Genomic DNA, 17,696 nt, shown 5'->3' with positions numbered 1-17,696 from the left:
GTGGGATCTTCCCGAACCGGGGCACAAACCCATGTCCCCTGCATCGGCAGGCGGACTCTCAACCACTGCGCCACCAGGGAAGCCCGCTACTTCTACCTTTTGTTTTTAGTTTCCTTTCTTCAACATTTCCTTTACTGGATGTCAGTAGACACTGAAAGGGAATGGGAAGCCACTGAAATAGACATTTTCAAAAATTAGTACCACTCCAAACCTATCCAAGGTCTCTTAAATGAGCAGAAAAATTCTCAAATAATGTTTTTAGTTCACCATATTATAAAATTATGAACTCTTATCTTTTGAGTAAGAAACTATTCACGTTAGGAACAAAGGTACAGTTTTATGACTTTGCTTTTAAACAGTTATGGCCCACTCTTCTCATACCTGACTGATACATAAATGGGATTAAGGAGGAGTTGTTTCATTTTCCATTTCTATTTTGAAAGTATCTATGGGCATGGAATCCAGGAAGAGAAAGCATATGTTTTTAGGGCTTCAGAATAAATAGAAAAAGAGAGCAGCAAGCATCATGGGAATATAAATCCTTAAATCATTAGTAGACAGGGTACAAACAGGGCTGTAAAGAAAGAAATAACATCTCTGAATCCTAGCCAGGCACAGGATCTTGTCCTTTTTTTCTTTCCCCAGAAAAAAGTCATGACTAAGTTTTCCTTCTCTTGAACTGATTGCGATAAAGCACCCAAATATTTGTCCACATTTCCTCATTTGACATTTTAAGCGACCCTGAAAAAATACTCCCTAGGACTGTGCTTACACACTATTCTTCCATAAAACTTGTGTTTCTCCAGTCAACAAGCCTATCTAGGTAGACTTAAAATAGATCCCATCCATTTTAGGTTTTGATTTGTTGCTTCTGGTTAAACATACCTCAGAATAATAAAAAGATGGATTCCATTGAAATGAAGCATCCAGGCTCATTCTGAAAGGCTAGTTTAAGAAGCCAGTGGTCAAAAGGAGCTGGTACAGTTCACCACTTGCTGTCCTGTTGTGCAGGGTCAATGGTGCTAAATCACATTCACCATGACTCTTGCCTCTCCTGCCTGAATGAATACAGACTGCCTGTATTAAAAAACTTTAGTCACCATTTCACCCTAAACCTTCTAGAATTCATTTTTTCTTTCTGTATATTGATATCTTTGCCTTTGCGTCCCCTTTAAACTCATGGTATGCCAACACACATAGCCTTTTTTTTTTTAGCACAGCTCTAGTCCAGTAGTGTCGTAGGAGACACACTAAGCCTAATGCTTTTCTTATTTCTTTTCTCCTCTCTTTTGCCATCCCTGGATGATGCTGATTCAACTGTTGATCTGATGCTACAGTTGAGCAGATAGTAGCTGTGTACCATTCTGCCTCCAAACAAAAGGCTTGGGACCACTTCACAAAAGCCCAGCGTAAAAACATCAGCGTTTGGTGTAAACAAGCTGAGGTTAGTAACTTTTTACTCTGGTAGCCCCACAGGGGGACAGTTTCTTTCTTTAACAAGTTATTGATTTGGAGTTTAGCTAGAATTAAATAGTGCCAAGCTCCCATGGCCACAACAAGGCCCTAATGAAACACTGAGACATGTTCTATAGCCTGTCATTGTGTCCAGACCACCTGCTGCCAAAAGGGTAATAAATGTGCACATGTTGTCTTGAATGCATTCTGCTGGGTGGAAACCTTAGTAGTGAAAATGTAGCCGCAATCATTAATAAGTTTACTTCCCTAAGCTAGCTAGTCTTGGGTACAACAATAATTACTGACCTGTGCATCTAGTGCTAGTAATATTAGGGCTGTCTTACATTTATTAGAGCATCTTGACAGTTGAGGCTGAAAGCTGCCTGGTGTTACGTTGGAGCACTGAAATTTCTGAGCTTCCTTTATCAAACCCACTCAGCCACCTTTATAGGTGGCAGCTTTAAAGGTAACAGAGGACTCTGATTTCAAATTAAGATTGACACACACCTCTCTGCTTGTGCTCAAGTGACATTTTTAGCATAACACTAGAACATATCTGATGTGATTAGGTTGCGATTCTAAATCTGAGATTAAAAACCGAGATGGGAGGTTTGTTTACACCAGTGTGCCTTTGGAATGGTGTTACACAGTCCTCAAGTTTTTCTGTTCCTATGTGTAGCTTCCTTACCCAGCCAGCCCTGACACTTTCCATCTATGTATGCAGCAACTCTTTCAACTTCGTTTCTGAGTCCTCTTTGCCAGTCTAGTAGCAGTCCCATTATATCTATCAATGCAGGTTGTCATATTCCTTAATAGTTAAATAGCACTTGTATGGAACTTACATATTATAAGGCACTTTCACATTGGTTAGCTCACCTATGCGAGCCCCTCAATAGATGTGGTGTAGTGGAAAGAACCTTGGACTTGGAGTTGACATGAATCCAAATCTCAGCTCTGACAACGTTATAGCTGCGTGACTTTGAGCAAGTTAGTCAGCCTTTCTCAGTCCTTATTACTTCACCTGGATTAAATGAGGTAAGAGATATGTAGACAGTATGAAAATGTAAATGCTATATAAATGAGAAATAGTATTATTTCAATTTATCATTAACAACTCCATAAGGAATAATAAGTAAGTAGAGTGTCCGTTTTTTACATGTGAGGAAACTGAGACATAGAAATGTTAAGCAATGTGGGCTTCCCTGGTGGCGCAGTGGTTGAGAATCTGCCTGCCAATGCAGGGGACACGGGTTCGAGCCCTGGTCTGGGAGGATCCCACATGCTGTGGAGCGGCTGGGCCTGTGTGCCACAACTGCTGAGGCCCATGGGCCTAGAGCCCGTGCCCCACAACGGGAGAGGCCACCGTAGTGAGAAGTCTGTGCACCGCAACAAAGAGCCCCCATTCTCTGCAACTAGAGAAAGCCCATGTGCAGCAACGAAGACTCAACGCAGCCAAAAATAAAATAAAATTTAAAAAAAGAAATGTTAAGCGATGTACAGACAATTATACAGCTAGTAAGTGGTCAATTCAGGCCTGGAAATTCTTCTTCAATCTGTGCTCTGGTATAAACTGCCTTGTGGTCTTGAGTCAGTCATTTAACCTTTGTGAACCTCAGTTACCTAATCTATAAAATGAAGATAATAATCCATTCCTCTGTCTTTCATGAGAATATATGACATAGTTTGTGTGGCAACAATTTGAGAACCGTGAAGAGAGATTAGAGGAAGATAAGCCCACCTCTGCTCATAAACTAACAGTCTCTGAGCCATCAGTTCTGACTCAGCAAAGGGATCTATGAGTCACTAGGGAGAAATCCTTGAAGACATCAGCCCAGTGGAGGGTAGGGTCATAGAAAGCCAGTAAAGTTTTTAATTGTTAAAAAAAATAATAATTTGGATCAGAAAAGGAACCAATTATCTTAGTGTAGCACAAAATGATTTTAGAATGCTAGGGCTACCTCATGTTGTTGAGCCCAACGAACAAAATTCAACATTTCAATTCAGACGTTTACTGAACAGATTCTCTGTCTCAGGTATCATGACAGGCAATGCAGGATGAGATGATCTTTGCCCTCAGGGAGCTAAAAAGGTAACAAAAGTGATCAAGGGGAGGGTTGGCGTTTAGCACTTAAATTTATTTATTTGTTTTTAAAATTTTTATTGGGGGATAGTTGATTTACAATGTTGTGATAGTTTCAGGTGTACAGCAATGTGAATCTGCTATACATATACATATATCCACTCTTTTTTTTTTAGATTCTTTTCCCATATAGGCCATTACAGAGTACTGAGTAGAGTTCCCTGTGCTATACAGTAGGTCCTTATTAGTTATCTGTTTTACATATAGTAGTGTGTATGTGTCAATCCCAATCTTCCAATTTATCCCTCCCCCTCCTTTAACCCCCTGGTAACCGTAAGTTTATTTTCTACATCTGTAACTCTATTTCTGTTTTGTAGATAAGTTCATTTTTTTAGATTCCACATATAAGCAATATCATATGATATTTGTCTTTCTCTGTCTGACTTACTTCACTCAGTACGACAATCTCTATGTCCATCCATGTTGCTGCAAATGAGATTATTTCATTCTTTTTTATGGCTGAGTAATATTCCGTTGTATATATGTACCACATCTTTATCCACTCCTCTGTTGGTGGACATTTAGGTTGCTTCCATGTCTTAGCTATTGTAAACAGTGCTGCAATGAACATTGGGGTGCATGTATCATTTTGGATTATGGTTTCTCCAGATATATGCCCAAGGGTGGGATTGCTGGATCATATGGTAGCTCTATTTTTAGTTTTTTAAGGAACCTCCATACTGTTCTCCACAGTGCCTGTACCAGTTTACATTCTCACCAACAGCGTAAGAGGGTTCCTTTTTCTCCACACCCTGTCCAGCATTTACTGTTTGTAGATTTTTTGATGATGGCCATTCTGACCAGTGTGAGGTGATACCTCATTGTACTTTTGATTTGCATTTCTCTAAAAATTAGTGATATTGAGCATCTTTTCACATAGCACCTAAATTTAAAATATCCAAAATCCTTAATTTAGTTTGAATAATTCAGAAAAATTAAAGTTGAGAGAAAAATGCTCAATATGTCTTCCAATTGTAGCAAAGCAGTATTAGTCTCTACCTTCCCTTCAACGCACACATGTATCCATTTTAGGGGGTGGAAGAAGCTGTTTGAAGTGCCCCACCCATTACAGAAAGCCCTGCTGATACAGTATTTCCTTTTTCATGGGAGGAGTGAAGCCTCTGGTTGGAGAACTGACTTGTCTAGGCCACAACCCTTTTGTAAACAAATTTGCAATAAAATAGTCTCCATTAATTTTATTCATCAAGGCTCTCTGTAGTTATAGCAAGCCTACCTATCTGGTGGGTATATGCTTGAGTTTGATTACTTCCTCAGTAAAGATAGCTATGCCAGTAAGCCGGACATTTCTCTGGAGCTGTGGAGAGCTGAGAGCTGTACACCCTATCACCTAATATTGTAGGTAGAGCTTCCTTGGCACACTGATGAGGATAAAGCACATGGCCGGCATGACTTGCTACATGTTTTGTGATATGCCTTGTAGACTTTGTAGGAACCCAGAAAAATGCTTCCTGCCTGTTGGATTGGACTAAATTAAGGTCTACCCTGAATACCTCAATCTTTATAAGTAAAACTACTGACAGTGGAACATAGCTCATGACCGTTCTCTGCCATTGCATTCCCTAAACCTAAAAGATTTCTTCTACTCTATATTGGCACCTCTTTAAATCATGGCTTTAAATTTCTTTTAACCTCTGTGTACTTTCACTTGATGACAGGCAACTCTGAGGACTAAAAGGAGGTATCCTGTAGAAAGTGACAAAACTGTCCTCTTAAATTGGGACTGCCTCTTAGCACCCCACTGAGAATCAGAGCATCTCAGTGACCTAATCAACTAAACTGACTTTTTCTTGACCTAGGCATAAAAGCTACAATTCCTAAGTTAGGGGTTTCATCAAGGTAGAAGGGTCTGACATTGAACCTTTTCTACCAGTTGCCTCAGGGAATAAGCCAGCTGGTGACTTCCTCGCATCACAAGGTACCTGTTATTTGTCTCATTGTCATCATGCTTCCAGCAGCAGACACTGTCTCACTCTGGTGAGAGAGAAGTTATAAAGTAAGAAGAAAAAGTCCCCACTTTCAGGGAGCTAAGGCACTCACCCTGGTAGCATCTGCCAAGTAGACTAGTTTGATAATGAGTCTTTTTCATTGGTTTACTTTCCTGATTTACATGTGTGTGAGGCTCCTGCTGATACAATTTGAAAGGTAATAAAAATAAGAGAAGGCTGAAGTCCCTCCCCTTACTAAAAGTTAGCATCTACAGTGACTTTACTGACAGTGCTGTGTTGTGGGAACTCTTTTTCTATAGAATCATTCAAAACCTGTGTGTTTATCTTACCGAGATCCTGGCCTAGATTACAAGTTAAACTTTGGATGGCATTTAAGAAGCTAGAGCCATAGCAGTAGGCACAAAGAAACTCCCTTGCATTCTCCCTAATGTGAGATTTTTATACCATTGGACCAGAAGAAAGGGTACATGGTGATTACGTACTAGCATTCTCATGAAATGAAATACTGTGATTGCTAAAATAACTTTCTAGATTTCCAGGCCTATCATTCCAAACCCCAAAGAACTGGTTGCAGATAGATGTTCAAGTTATCTGCATACCCTCGTTTTAGGACCCATTTGCACTAACACTAGCTATTGGCTTTCAGCCATCAAACCCCATGCTAACAAAATTTGGATCAACCTAATTTGTATTTCCATTATGTAGCATACAATGGACATTGATTAAGAGCCTGTGTTTGTGCTTTGCTTCATTGGCTTGAATGATATCTCAGAATCAAATTTCTGTGTAAGTGTAGGAGCTATCTTCCTATCCTCTGCTCCTTTCCATTCCTTCATCTGGCCCATTCCCCACCGAGTATCCTGTTAATTTTCAAAGTATGGGTAAGTACAATTTTGTTACACAGTTCATAAGGAACTTTGCTTTTATTATAGTCATGTTTCTATCATAAAACATGAGTAAGATGAATTTAAGTCCACATAAATTTTTTGGAAACTATATAGTTAGATAATTAACGTTCAATAATTTATGATTTACCTACTTTATGATAAATCAAAAATGTCAGCTGGTACAAAAATGATTCTTTTCAGCATTTTCCTCTGTCTAGGGTTTCAGTTTTATTCTATGTTAAAAGTGCTTTGTCCTCCATTGTGGAGCAATATGCGAATTTCTAAGCTTCGCAAAAAGTTACCACTAGAATAGACTTAAAGGCATTATAATGCATTTTGAGAAGTCACTAACAGTTCACTGTTTAGATTAAATATCACAGGTCTACTGTGGGCAATAGTGTGGTATCAAAACTTTAGGAAGGCTATCTTACCTTTTTTTATGTACTCTATCAGTGATGTGACCCAGTCAATTTCAGGTAGAGAATTACAAATGAAAATTTCTGGAAAATGTTTTTCCATGTCATTGCCACTCTTTTGGCTTCAGCACTGGATCCAACTATCAGGATGTCTTAGCTATCAGGATGGATCCAACCTCAGATCTGGGAGGCAGCTATTTCTCTTGCTGCCTGCACTTCAGTGGCTCAAAGTCCTCCTGTTGCCTGCTCCTGTGTCCAAGCTAGGTAGAATGCCTTCCTTAGGTAAATGCCACCTTTTAGTCCTTCGCTCTGAAGGTATTTGTTAGGATTTGATTCCAAAAGTAGAGATTTTTTGATCCACCAGAGAATATAGAAAATAGGCATCTTAGATATCAAGTGCTTTACTTTTCAAAGAATTAAAATCTCACTTGCTTTACTTAGAGGTAGTGTCATTTACTGAACGCTCACCTTAAGTTTATTGCAGTATAGTATCCTATAGCCTCTATTGTTCTCTCTGCGTTATCTCCATTCATGTGACTTAGTATCGATATTTACAGAAAAAGTAATGGTACGGACTTTAGTTTCTCTGTAGCTAAGAAGGATTGTCTAGTTAGAGGGCTTTGGGCTCTGCCACTTTGCCTGCCTGCTGAATACTTAGAGCAAGCTTCTCCCTAGTTTTTCTTACCCTCATTTCATTATCAGCCAGAAGAACTGGTAACTCTTGTTTCTGAAGTATTTTGAGGCATTGAGGTAAAATTTGCCCATAGGTCCGTTATTTTTCTAGGGATTTTTTGAAGGTGTGAAAGATCTCTAGATAAGCTGTATTACTTAGTTATTGAACATTTTATACTTCTAAGAAGAGATTACGCTTTCTTGCCCAGCTGGAAGCAGAAAAGATGCTTTGCGGATGCTGAGCAGCTACAGAGCGTGTCTTAGCTATCAGTTAGATCTTCCGGCCCTGGGACATTTCCCTAGAAGGAACACAATTTACTCTTCTGAGAAACACAATTTAAACTTTCCCAGAGTTAGACAACATGTTTGTGAATTGAGAGTTGGTCTCTGCTTATACCCTCTGACAGTCTACATTTTTGTTAGGCAGCTAGGAGAGCCACAGCTTTTCCTGATGAAGTAAGTTGTACAATATTTGAATTTGCCAGTGTCAAACCTCATTATGATCACCTTTCCAGTAACAGCTCTTTGATAACTGAAATCCAGACTCCTGAGAAAGGATGAATTCTTAGAAATGGCAATTCCTTTATTGCTCTCTGTGCAATAAGACATAGCAAATGTCTCTCTTGACACAGTCCTTTAAAGTTCATTTTTCTCAAACAAGTCATTATTTTCTTCTATTTTAAGTAATGCCTCTGCAGCACATTGAGGGATCCTATGGTAGTATTTCTATTTTCTATTTCTTCTATTTTTCCTTTACTTCTTAACTCTCAGTGATAACACTGAATAGCTCACTTTTTAATAGGTACTTTTATTTATATTTAGTGTAAACTTAACTTGATATAGAAATCATTAATTTTCCTGATAAAAGGAATAAAAAAGGAGAATATTAGTTGAGATAGTGATTAACTGTAGCATTAATTATTAAGAAATCCATTTAAAATACTTATAATCTCCCTAAATGGAGGCAATTTTCACCAGACGGCTTTGCACATTTTCTGTATTATGGCCCAAGTGCAGCTAACCTAGGCAAGGAATTCTCAGCTCACTGCTGAGGAGCCTCTGACAGGCATTAAGTGGCCTTTAAATGATTGCAAGCTGTTCCAAAATGGAGTTCTCATGCTTGATTTTTTTTGAAAAAGTGACTTTTCCAGTGTGATCTCAATCATTTCCGATGTTCTTCATGCCTTTCTGCAGATCTGTGTTTACATCTGGTAGCACTTCCCTTCAGCCTGAAGAACTTTCTTCAGCTTTTCTTATAGTGCAAGTCTTTGGGTGACAAATACTCGCATTTACATTTGTCTGAAAATATATTTATCTCATCTCCATTCTTGAAAGAATTTTTCTCTGAATATAGAATTCTGAATAAATAGATAATTTTTATTTCTTCTTGCACTTTAAAGAATTGTTTCCCTAACTTCTGGTCTTTATTGTTTCTGAAAGAAATCAAAGCATTCAAATTGTTTTTCCCCTGTTTATAATATGTTGGTTTTTTCTGGCTGCTTTTAAAAGTTTCTCTTTTTTCCTTTATTGATATATAATTGACATACAGCACTGTATAAGTTTAAGGTGTACAGCATAATGACTTGACTTACATGTATTGTGAAATGATTGTCACAATAAATTTAGTTAGCTAAAGAGTTAGAGTTTCTCTTTATGTTTCATTTTCAGCAGCTTGACTATGGTGTTCCTAGACATACTGTTTTTCCACACATATTCTGCTTGGGGTTCACTGAGTTTTTTGAATATATAGATTAATATATTTCATCAAATTTAAGAAATCCTCAACTATTTTTTCTTCAAATATTTTGAATCATTTAATCTCTCCTCTCTTTCTGTGATTCCAGCTAGTTTCTCTGTTCTTCAGATTTGATAAATTTGTATTGTTCTCTCTTTAAGCTTTCTCTGTATACTGTCATCTCTATTCTACTGTTAAGCTCATCCAAAGTTTCTATTTCTCTGCTAAGATTTCCTATCTTTTCATTCATTATTAACATATTTCCTTTACATCATTGAGATAGTTATGATAGCTGCTTTAACTCCTTGTTCTGCTAATTTCCATATCTAGTTCATTTCAAGCTTGGTTTCTGTTGATTGTCTTTTCTCTTGAAAATGGGTCATCTCAACCTAGTTCTTGTAGGTATGTCAATTAACTGGGGGCTTTACCTGCTTATTGTGAATATTTTGCTTTTAAGTCTTTGGATTCTGTTATATTCTTTCAAAGAATGTTGATTTTGTTTTCTTTTGTTTTAATGGTCAATTTACTTCATTGAATTTAAGCTAGAAATTGTCTCTCTTAGATGGCAACTCAAATCTCAGTTCAGTTTTTTAGCCTAGCTGGGTTGTTTGGAATCTGCCATGTGCTTTCATGGTTCAAGGGTCATGCAGAAATTTGTACAGTTCTTATACACAGAATTTGGATCCCTCTCTCTTTGGCTACCTACTTTCTGGGATCCCCTCCTCACTTTCCATTGGCTTCCAGTGGTTTCCCTGAACTCTCTCCTTTATTTCTTTAGGATATGAAGACTTTGGATTTTCTATCTAAAATTTAGCCACCATATGAGGTGCTAGCTGTTGTCTGCTCTCAGACTAAAAGTCCCTTTAAAACTGGAAGACCCACACCCTTCTTCCAAGTGTTGGCTCCTCTTCAGAATATGCCTGTTTTTGTTCATTCTCCAATGGCATCAAGCAGTTAGGGATTTGGTTTGGTTTGTTTTTTTGTTCACAGAATATAGATATTATCCACAGAAGGGTTGATCTGGTAGGAGTTCAGTCCTGACAGCTCATTTTTACTCTAGCTACTAAACCTGCAAATGTTTGATTAAGAGTTCTGTTGAGTAAGACTGTAAAGGGAGAGAGAAGAGGTTAGAAAGCAGCAAGATCAAAGGATTTGACATGGGAAGGTGAACATGGCAGAACCTTAAGGGAAAGTCCAGAAATCCATGTAAGAGGTGGAAGGTATTTCATGGTCAACGGTACTTTCTAAAATGGGAGGGATACAAGAATCATCGGCTGCTAGAGCTCTGGGTATGGAAAGAAAGCCTATGCAGGACAGAGTGTACAAAGTTTGCTTTGTGTATTGAGACTGTCCTCAGCCTCAACATGCCCCTTTGCCTTTGCCTTTGCCTTTGCCTTTGCCTTTGCCTTTGCCTTAAGACTACTCTGAAGTTTTGTTATACGTTTAAAAAGACCCTGCTTTACCTAGTCCTTAATTCTGTTTATTTCCTCAACATTTTCAAGGCTTTCCCACCTAAAAAGCATACCTTTTAACCTTAGGAAATTCGCAACATACATAATGATGAATTAATGGGAATCAGGCGAGAAGAAGAAATGGAGATGTCTGATGATGAAATAGAAGAAACAACAGAAACAAAAGAAACTGAGGAATCAGGTAAAGATTATTCTGCTTTGCTTTATTTAACTAACACCTACTGGAAGGGATGATATTTTAAAACCATTAACAACCGATAAGGTATGGGCACAAACCCATCAGACTGGAAGCAGCTAGAGACAATTGGTAAGGCCGTATAAGTACACACTGGCTGAATGTCAACCCTGTGGCTACAGGACTTACTGTGGTCTTAGTTTACTGCCATCTTTCATCATAGTACCTAACTAAAAGTGGGCTTTCTTTTCCTAGGAGCATTGGACATTTAGGTGGTATTGTTCTATATTTGGCTTGGACTTATTAATAAGACGTTCTACAGTAGAAACTATAAGACAGTTTATGTATAAATAGGTAACTAGCCAAACTTTTAGGAAAAAAGTTATATCCCTACATCACTTATACTTTACACCAAAATTAATAGCAGATGGATTGAAGATTCAAATGACAAAATACATATATAGCAAAAGAAATGTTGGAAAATGTAGGAGATGGTTATATAATTTGGGATGAAGATCTCCAAAGATAGAAATCTTAAAGGATATTTTTGATATATGTATCTGCATAAAAATTAAATATTTCTCTTTAAAAATCACAAAGTTAAAAGAGAACCGAGGGCTTCCCTGGTGGCTCAGTGGTTAAGAATCCGCCTGCCAATGCAGGGGACACAGGTTCGAGCCCTGGCCTGGGAAGATCCCACATGCCCTGGAGCAACTAAGCCTATGCACCACAACTACTGAGCCTGAGCTCTAGAGCCCATGAGCCACAACTACTGAGCCCACGTGCCACAACTACTGAAGCCCGCATGCCTAGAGCCCATGCTCTGCAACAAGAGAGGCCACAACAACGAGAGGTCCGCGCACCACAAAGAAGAGTAGCCCCTACTCGCCGCAACTGGAGAAAGCCCATGCACAGCAACAAAGACCACCACAGCCAAAAATAAAAACAAATAAATAAATAAATTTATTTAAAAAAAGAGAGAATCTACAAACTAAATGGAAATATCTACAGTATATGAGTCTACCTATCTGCTGCCTTCCATTGTGGTTACCTGGAGGTTTATTAGGAACCAAATAGGGGTCTACAAACAGTTGTCTGGGTAAAGCCTTTTGCTTTTACCTAGTATAGTCAGGACCTCACTGTGAGACGACAGCCATGGTATGGGTCCCCAGTGGAACTCAAATGGCAAAACTGTTGAACAATATAAGACACCACCCTTCAATTTCATAACAAATCATCTTGGAGGGGGGTTACCATGGGAGAGATTAAAACATCAGCTAAAAGATGAGTGTTTTCAGGTAAACCATTCTATACAATCTTAGCAGTCAGTAAAGCACAGTGGACAAGACACTGGACCTAAAGTTAGAACACCTGAGTTCTAGTCCAAGCTCTGCCTTTCTTGACATAGAAAGGACTTCTTCCTCAGTGAGCCTCAGCTTCCACACTTATAAGAAATACATTATAAAAACTATCTAACAAAGATTTTGTAATGGTTAAGTGAATTCATTCACTCCTTTAATAACTATTACATTCCCAGCCCTGTGCTAGACATTGGAGATATGGTAGTATACTGCCCCCACTGTGTGTATGTGTCTGTGTGTCTGTGTGTCTATGTCTCTGTGAGTGTCTGTGTGTCTGTGTGAGACAGATAGAAAACAGATTGATTATAATGCAAATCAAAATTTATTGGTTCCTGTACTTGCATATTGAAGTGAGCAGCTCTAGCCACTTGAGTGATCCCAGAATCTTCACTCCATGAACAAAAACTCTTAAGGAAAGAAAACCACCAAGTCAGAATTTTTTAAAAGCATTCATTAGCTGTTACATCTGAATTTCCTCTATTTTTGCCATATGTTACATCCCTAAACATATAAACCTCCATATATATTAAATAAACCCTTTGTAATCAGTGAATAGTTAATATTTTCAGAACAGCAAACTAATAACTGCAGACACATACTATAAACTTATAGCCAAGATAAACAAAAAATTTAATAATAATTGAGCTATTCAAATTATTTAAGTGTTTAGCCAGGATATTTTATAGCTGATTAATCTTTGATTTGTAGGATTGTCTCCACCTCAGTATCTGCAGTATTGTATACAGTATAAATCCACTGTTACCCTGAAATGAATGCAACCATAAGTTTGAGCATCCACTTGATAAGTTGCTGAGTTTGAGGAATTATTGGGGGAGGAGAGGGGTATATGGGAGATTCAGATTGAATGTACTTACTAGGGTTATATAATTGCATTTTGCTTCTGTATCTCTTTTGAGTTAAAAGCTGTATTGGCTACTGCACAGAATCTTATTTCTTTAGAGACTGGAAACTCCCTGACAGATCATCTTATAGCTATTTTCTTTCCTGTTCCACATGCCAGGATGCTGCTTTGTCAAATAAAGCTATGTACAATGGACTTAATGGAGCTTACCAAATAGCTTTTCTCCCAGAAGGTTTCAATTCATTTTAATTCAAGGACTTCTGTGCATTTTTCTTCCCCTTGATCGTATCTAATTTTGTTATTGCATGTCTGTAGTACTCAACTGCAGAAATCCTGCTCAGTGTGAGCCGGTGAGCAGGTCCTCAGTTTTTATCTAAATCAGCTACATGTTTTAGTTATCGCTTGGTTCCAATGAAAAGCTTAAGCAACTAGAACTCAAAAATTTTTTTTTCTCTCTCTTCATGCTACCAAACTTGAATTTCAGGAGCATATAGCATGTTTTTGGTTAAATATACTTCCCAGTCTGAGTCAAAGCTAGCAGTCTGTTACCTTTCCTTGAAGTGCCACAAAATTTCTGTTCTGTGAGATTCTCTATGGTAGCTAGCCCATATTTGTGATTCAGAACTGGAAATACTCTTGCCATGGAAGAAAAGACCACTGCGCTCAAAGCAATGTGTTGAAGAGGGAGAATCACATCAAAGCAAATCATGATAGTGTGAAACTACTTCATTCTATTGTTAACCATGATGGAAAGTACATGTACCCAGTAAACATAAGGATAGCTGTTCCCTTTCAGCATCTGTCTTCTGCCTTCTTCACTTAAATTGGTGGTTTTCAGATTTGGTATATATATATATATATATATAAGAATCATTGGGTTACCTTTTAAAATTCAGATTTCTGTGCTATAGAGTCTGCTTCAATAGGCCTGTAATAGGGTTTGGGAATCTAAATTTTATCAGCCATCCTAAATGAATTATATGATCGTGGTCCAGGGAGCACATTTGGAAAACATTGACTTAGACTAATTCTCCACTGTTCTAGCCAAAGTTTTCTCTTCCACTGGTATCCAATCTCCTTCGTTCTCTCCTCCTACCTCCCATTATTCCCACTTTAGGAGTTTGATCAGTTAGTTAACAAGCATTATATCCTATCAGTTGATAGAAATAAAGATGTAATATATGTAAACATACATAAAATATAAGGAATACCACTTGGTGCTAACCTGGAAGGTACTGATTAGAATGCAGCCAGGGCAAGAGAGTGTGGGCCAGAGTAGTCACAGTCAGTGAAAATTGATCAAGGCCTTGAAAGATGAACAGGTTTGGATGAAAGGCAAGAAAGTAAGAAAGCATCTTGATGCAGACAGGGAGAAGGAGCAGGGCTCAAAGAGGGAAATAAGAATGATGTGATTAAGGGTATAAAAGATTGAATGGGCAAGAGGAGCCTAGACCATAGGGGACATGAATGCCAAGCTTAGACTTAGCATAGTAGGCAATATGTCACTATAAGCATGTCTTTCAACCATGGCACTTGTATGATAAAAGCAACATGAATTGTATATTTTAGGAGATAAGTTTGGATTGATAGAGACAAACCAGAGACTTTTATAGGAATTGAGATATAAAATGATGATGATTGGGACTAGTGAAGGCAACAGGAAATGAGAAAAATGATAGAAGAAAAAGAGGTAACAGAGAGTATGACATTAAAGATGCTAGGAGTTATTTTGGGGGAATAAACTAAAGTCTTTTGTGCTAGATTGAATATAAATGATGAAGAAAGGAAAGAATTCAGAATGAGCCTAGGTTTTCTAATCTGGGAGAATGGAAGGTTGGTGATTTTATTAGTTTGCTAGGGCTGCTATAACAAGAACCACAAACTGAGTTGCTTAAACAACAGAAATCTATCATCTCACAGTTCTGGAGGCTAGAAATCTGAGATCAAGGCTCTAGCAGGGTTGGTTCCTTCTGAGGGCTCTGAGGGAGAATCTGTTCCAGACCTCTCTCCAGCTTCTGGTGGTTTTCTGGCCATCTTTGGCATTCCTTGGCTTGAAGATGCATCACCCCGATCTCTGTCTTCCTGTTCACGTGACATTTTCCCTGTGTGCATGTCTGTCTCTGTGTCCAATTTTCCCCTTTCCATAAGGACACCAGTCATAGAAATCTATAAGCCCACCCCAATTACCTCATTTTAACTTGATTACCTCTGTAAAGATCATATTTCCAAATAAGGTCACATTCTGAGGGCTGCAAAGTATCTTTTTTAGGAGGACAGATTCAACCCATAACAGTAGAATTGATAGAAATGGACTGATGGATGGGACTGATTTGCAGAAAATAATGAAAGCAGCTTCAGACAGTAGGTAGTTAGGAAATAGATGTAAGGGATTTGTATACAAATCAGGGTTGAAGAAAGTAGAAGGCATAGAAGATAGTAGTACAGAGGCGTTCATCTATACTCTGTTAGGAGTCAAAAAGGGAATAAACTACAAATATTTCCATAAATTTGGAGTATAAACAATAGAGATTAGTGGAATTTCATTTTTTACAATAGTCATAAGCCTGGAACATGGAAGGAACTCAGTAAATGTTTGTTGAATGAATGAAAATTTTCTTATTAAACACTTTGAAGTAGATTTTATGATTTTGTGATCTTGAAAAATATGCAATAACCATAAATAATTAAATTTAACCTAGGTTTCCCTATGTGTCTTATTTTTTTCAATTAATAAACTTTAAGTTTTAGATCAGTTTTAGGTTCATTGCAAAATTGAGCAGGAAGTACAGAGTTCCCAAATACTGCCTGTGCCCATATACACACAGTCTCCCCCACCATCTACATCCCGCACCCTAGGGGTACATTTGTTACAGTAGCTGAATACATCATCATCACCCAAAGTTCATAATTTGCATTAGAGTTCACTCTTGGTATCCATTCTATGGTTTTGGAGAAATATATAAAATGTATGTGTTCACCATTGTAGTATCATACAGAATAGTTTCAGGTAACTTAATATCCTCTGTGCTGAACCTATTCATCCTTCCCTCCCCCCAAATGCTTGGTTACCACTGATCTTTTATACTGACTCCATAGTTTTTCCCTTTCCAGACTGGCATATAGTTGGGGTCATAAAGTATGCAGCCTTTTCAAATTGATTATTTTTACTTAGTAATATGCAGTTACTTTTCCTGCATGTCTTTTTGTGGCTTGATAGCTCATTTCTTTTTAGTGCCATTTATTATTCCATTTTCTGGATGCACCACAGTATATCAGTGGTTAGATAACCACTAAAGAGCATTGTGGTTGCCTCCAAGTTTTGGCGATTATAAATAAAGCTGCTGTAAACATTCATGTGCAGGTTTTTTTGTGGACAAAGTTTTTAGCTCATTTGGGTAAATACCAAGGAGCATGGTTGCTGGATCATATCCTAAAAGTATGTTTAGTTTTGTGAGAAACTGCCAAACTATCTCCCAAAGTGTCTGTACCATTTTGCATTCCCACCAGCAATGAAGGAGAGTTCTTGTTTGCACCACATCCTCACCAGTCCTTGATGCTGTCATTGTTTTGAATTTCGGCAATTCTGATATGTTTCTAGTGATATCACATTCTTGTTTTAATTTGCAATTCCCTAATGATATATGATGTTGAAATCTTTTCATATGCTTACTTGTCATTAGTATATCTTTGGTGAGGTGTCTGTTCAGGTCTTTAGTCCAAATGTGTTGTTCATTTTCTTATTGTTGAGTTTTAAGAGTTCATGGTATGTTTTTGATAACAGTCCTTTATCAGATGTGTCCTTTGCAAATACTTTCTCTCAGTTTGTGGCTTGTCTTCTTGACATTGTCTTTCACAGAGAAGTTTCTATTTTAATTAAGTCCAGGTTATCAATTATTTCTTTCATGGGTCATACCTTTGGTGGTGTGTCTAAAAAGTCATCACCATACTCAAGGTCACCTACATTTTCTCTTATGTTATCTTCTAGGAGGTTTATAGTTTTGCATTTTTCATTTGGGTCTGTGATCCATTTTGAGTTAATCTTTGTGATGTCCCGTTGTTCCAGCACATTTGTTAAAAGAGTCTATCTTTTCTCCATTGTATTGCCTTTGCTCCTTTGTCAAAGATCAGTTGACTCTATTTATGGGGGTCTATTTCTGAGCTATCTAATCTATTCCATTGATCTATTTGTCTATTCTTTCACCAACACCACACTGTCTTAGTTACTACAGCTTTCTGTTAAGTCTTGAAGTCAGGTAGCAACTGTCCTCCAACTTTATTCTTCTCTTTCAATATTGAGTTGGCCATTCTGGGTCTTTTCCCTCTTTATAAACTTTAGAATCAGTTTGTCAACATCCGCAAAATAACGTGTTTGGTGTATTCCATTGTATATATGTGCCACATCTTCTTTATCCATTCATCTGTTGATGCACACTTAGGTCGCTTCTATGTCCTGGCTATTGTAAATAGAGCTGCAATGAACATTGTGGTACATTACTATTTTTGAATTATGGTTTTCTCAAAGTATATGCCCAGTAGTGGGATTGCTGGGTCATA

General features: G+C 37.9%; 1 protein-coding gene across 6 annotated transcripts in view; it reads left to right on the top strand.

Moving 5' to 3' along the window:
• The window catches only part of ENOX2 (ecto-NOX disulfide-thiol exchanger 2), a 278,795-nt gene that overhangs the window by 238,926 nt on the left and 22,173 nt on the right, over positions 1-17,696 (top strand). For all 6 annotated transcript variants that reach the window (XM_024739584.1, XM_024739585.1, XM_024739583.1 and 3 more), the window contains 2 exons: positions 1,338-1,444; positions 10,811-10,925. In XM_024739584.1, the coding sequence (XP_024595352.1) occupies positions 1,338-1,444; positions 10,811-10,925 (222 nt within the window). The remainder of the gene's footprint in view (positions 1-1,337; positions 1,445-10,810; positions 10,926-17,696) is intronic.

This window comes from Neophocaena asiaeorientalis, unplaced genomic scaffold, assembly GCF_003031525.2.
Source record: "Neophocaena asiaeorientalis asiaeorientalis breed wild unplaced genomic scaffold, Neophocaena_asiaeorientalis_V1.1 scaffold493, whole genome shotgun sequence".
NCBI lineage: Eukaryota > Metazoa > Chordata > Mammalia > Artiodactyla > Phocoenidae > Neophocaena > Neophocaena asiaeorientalis.
The sequence above is the reverse complement of the archived record's forward strand: the minus strand, read 5'-3'. Positions and strand labels throughout refer to the sequence as shown.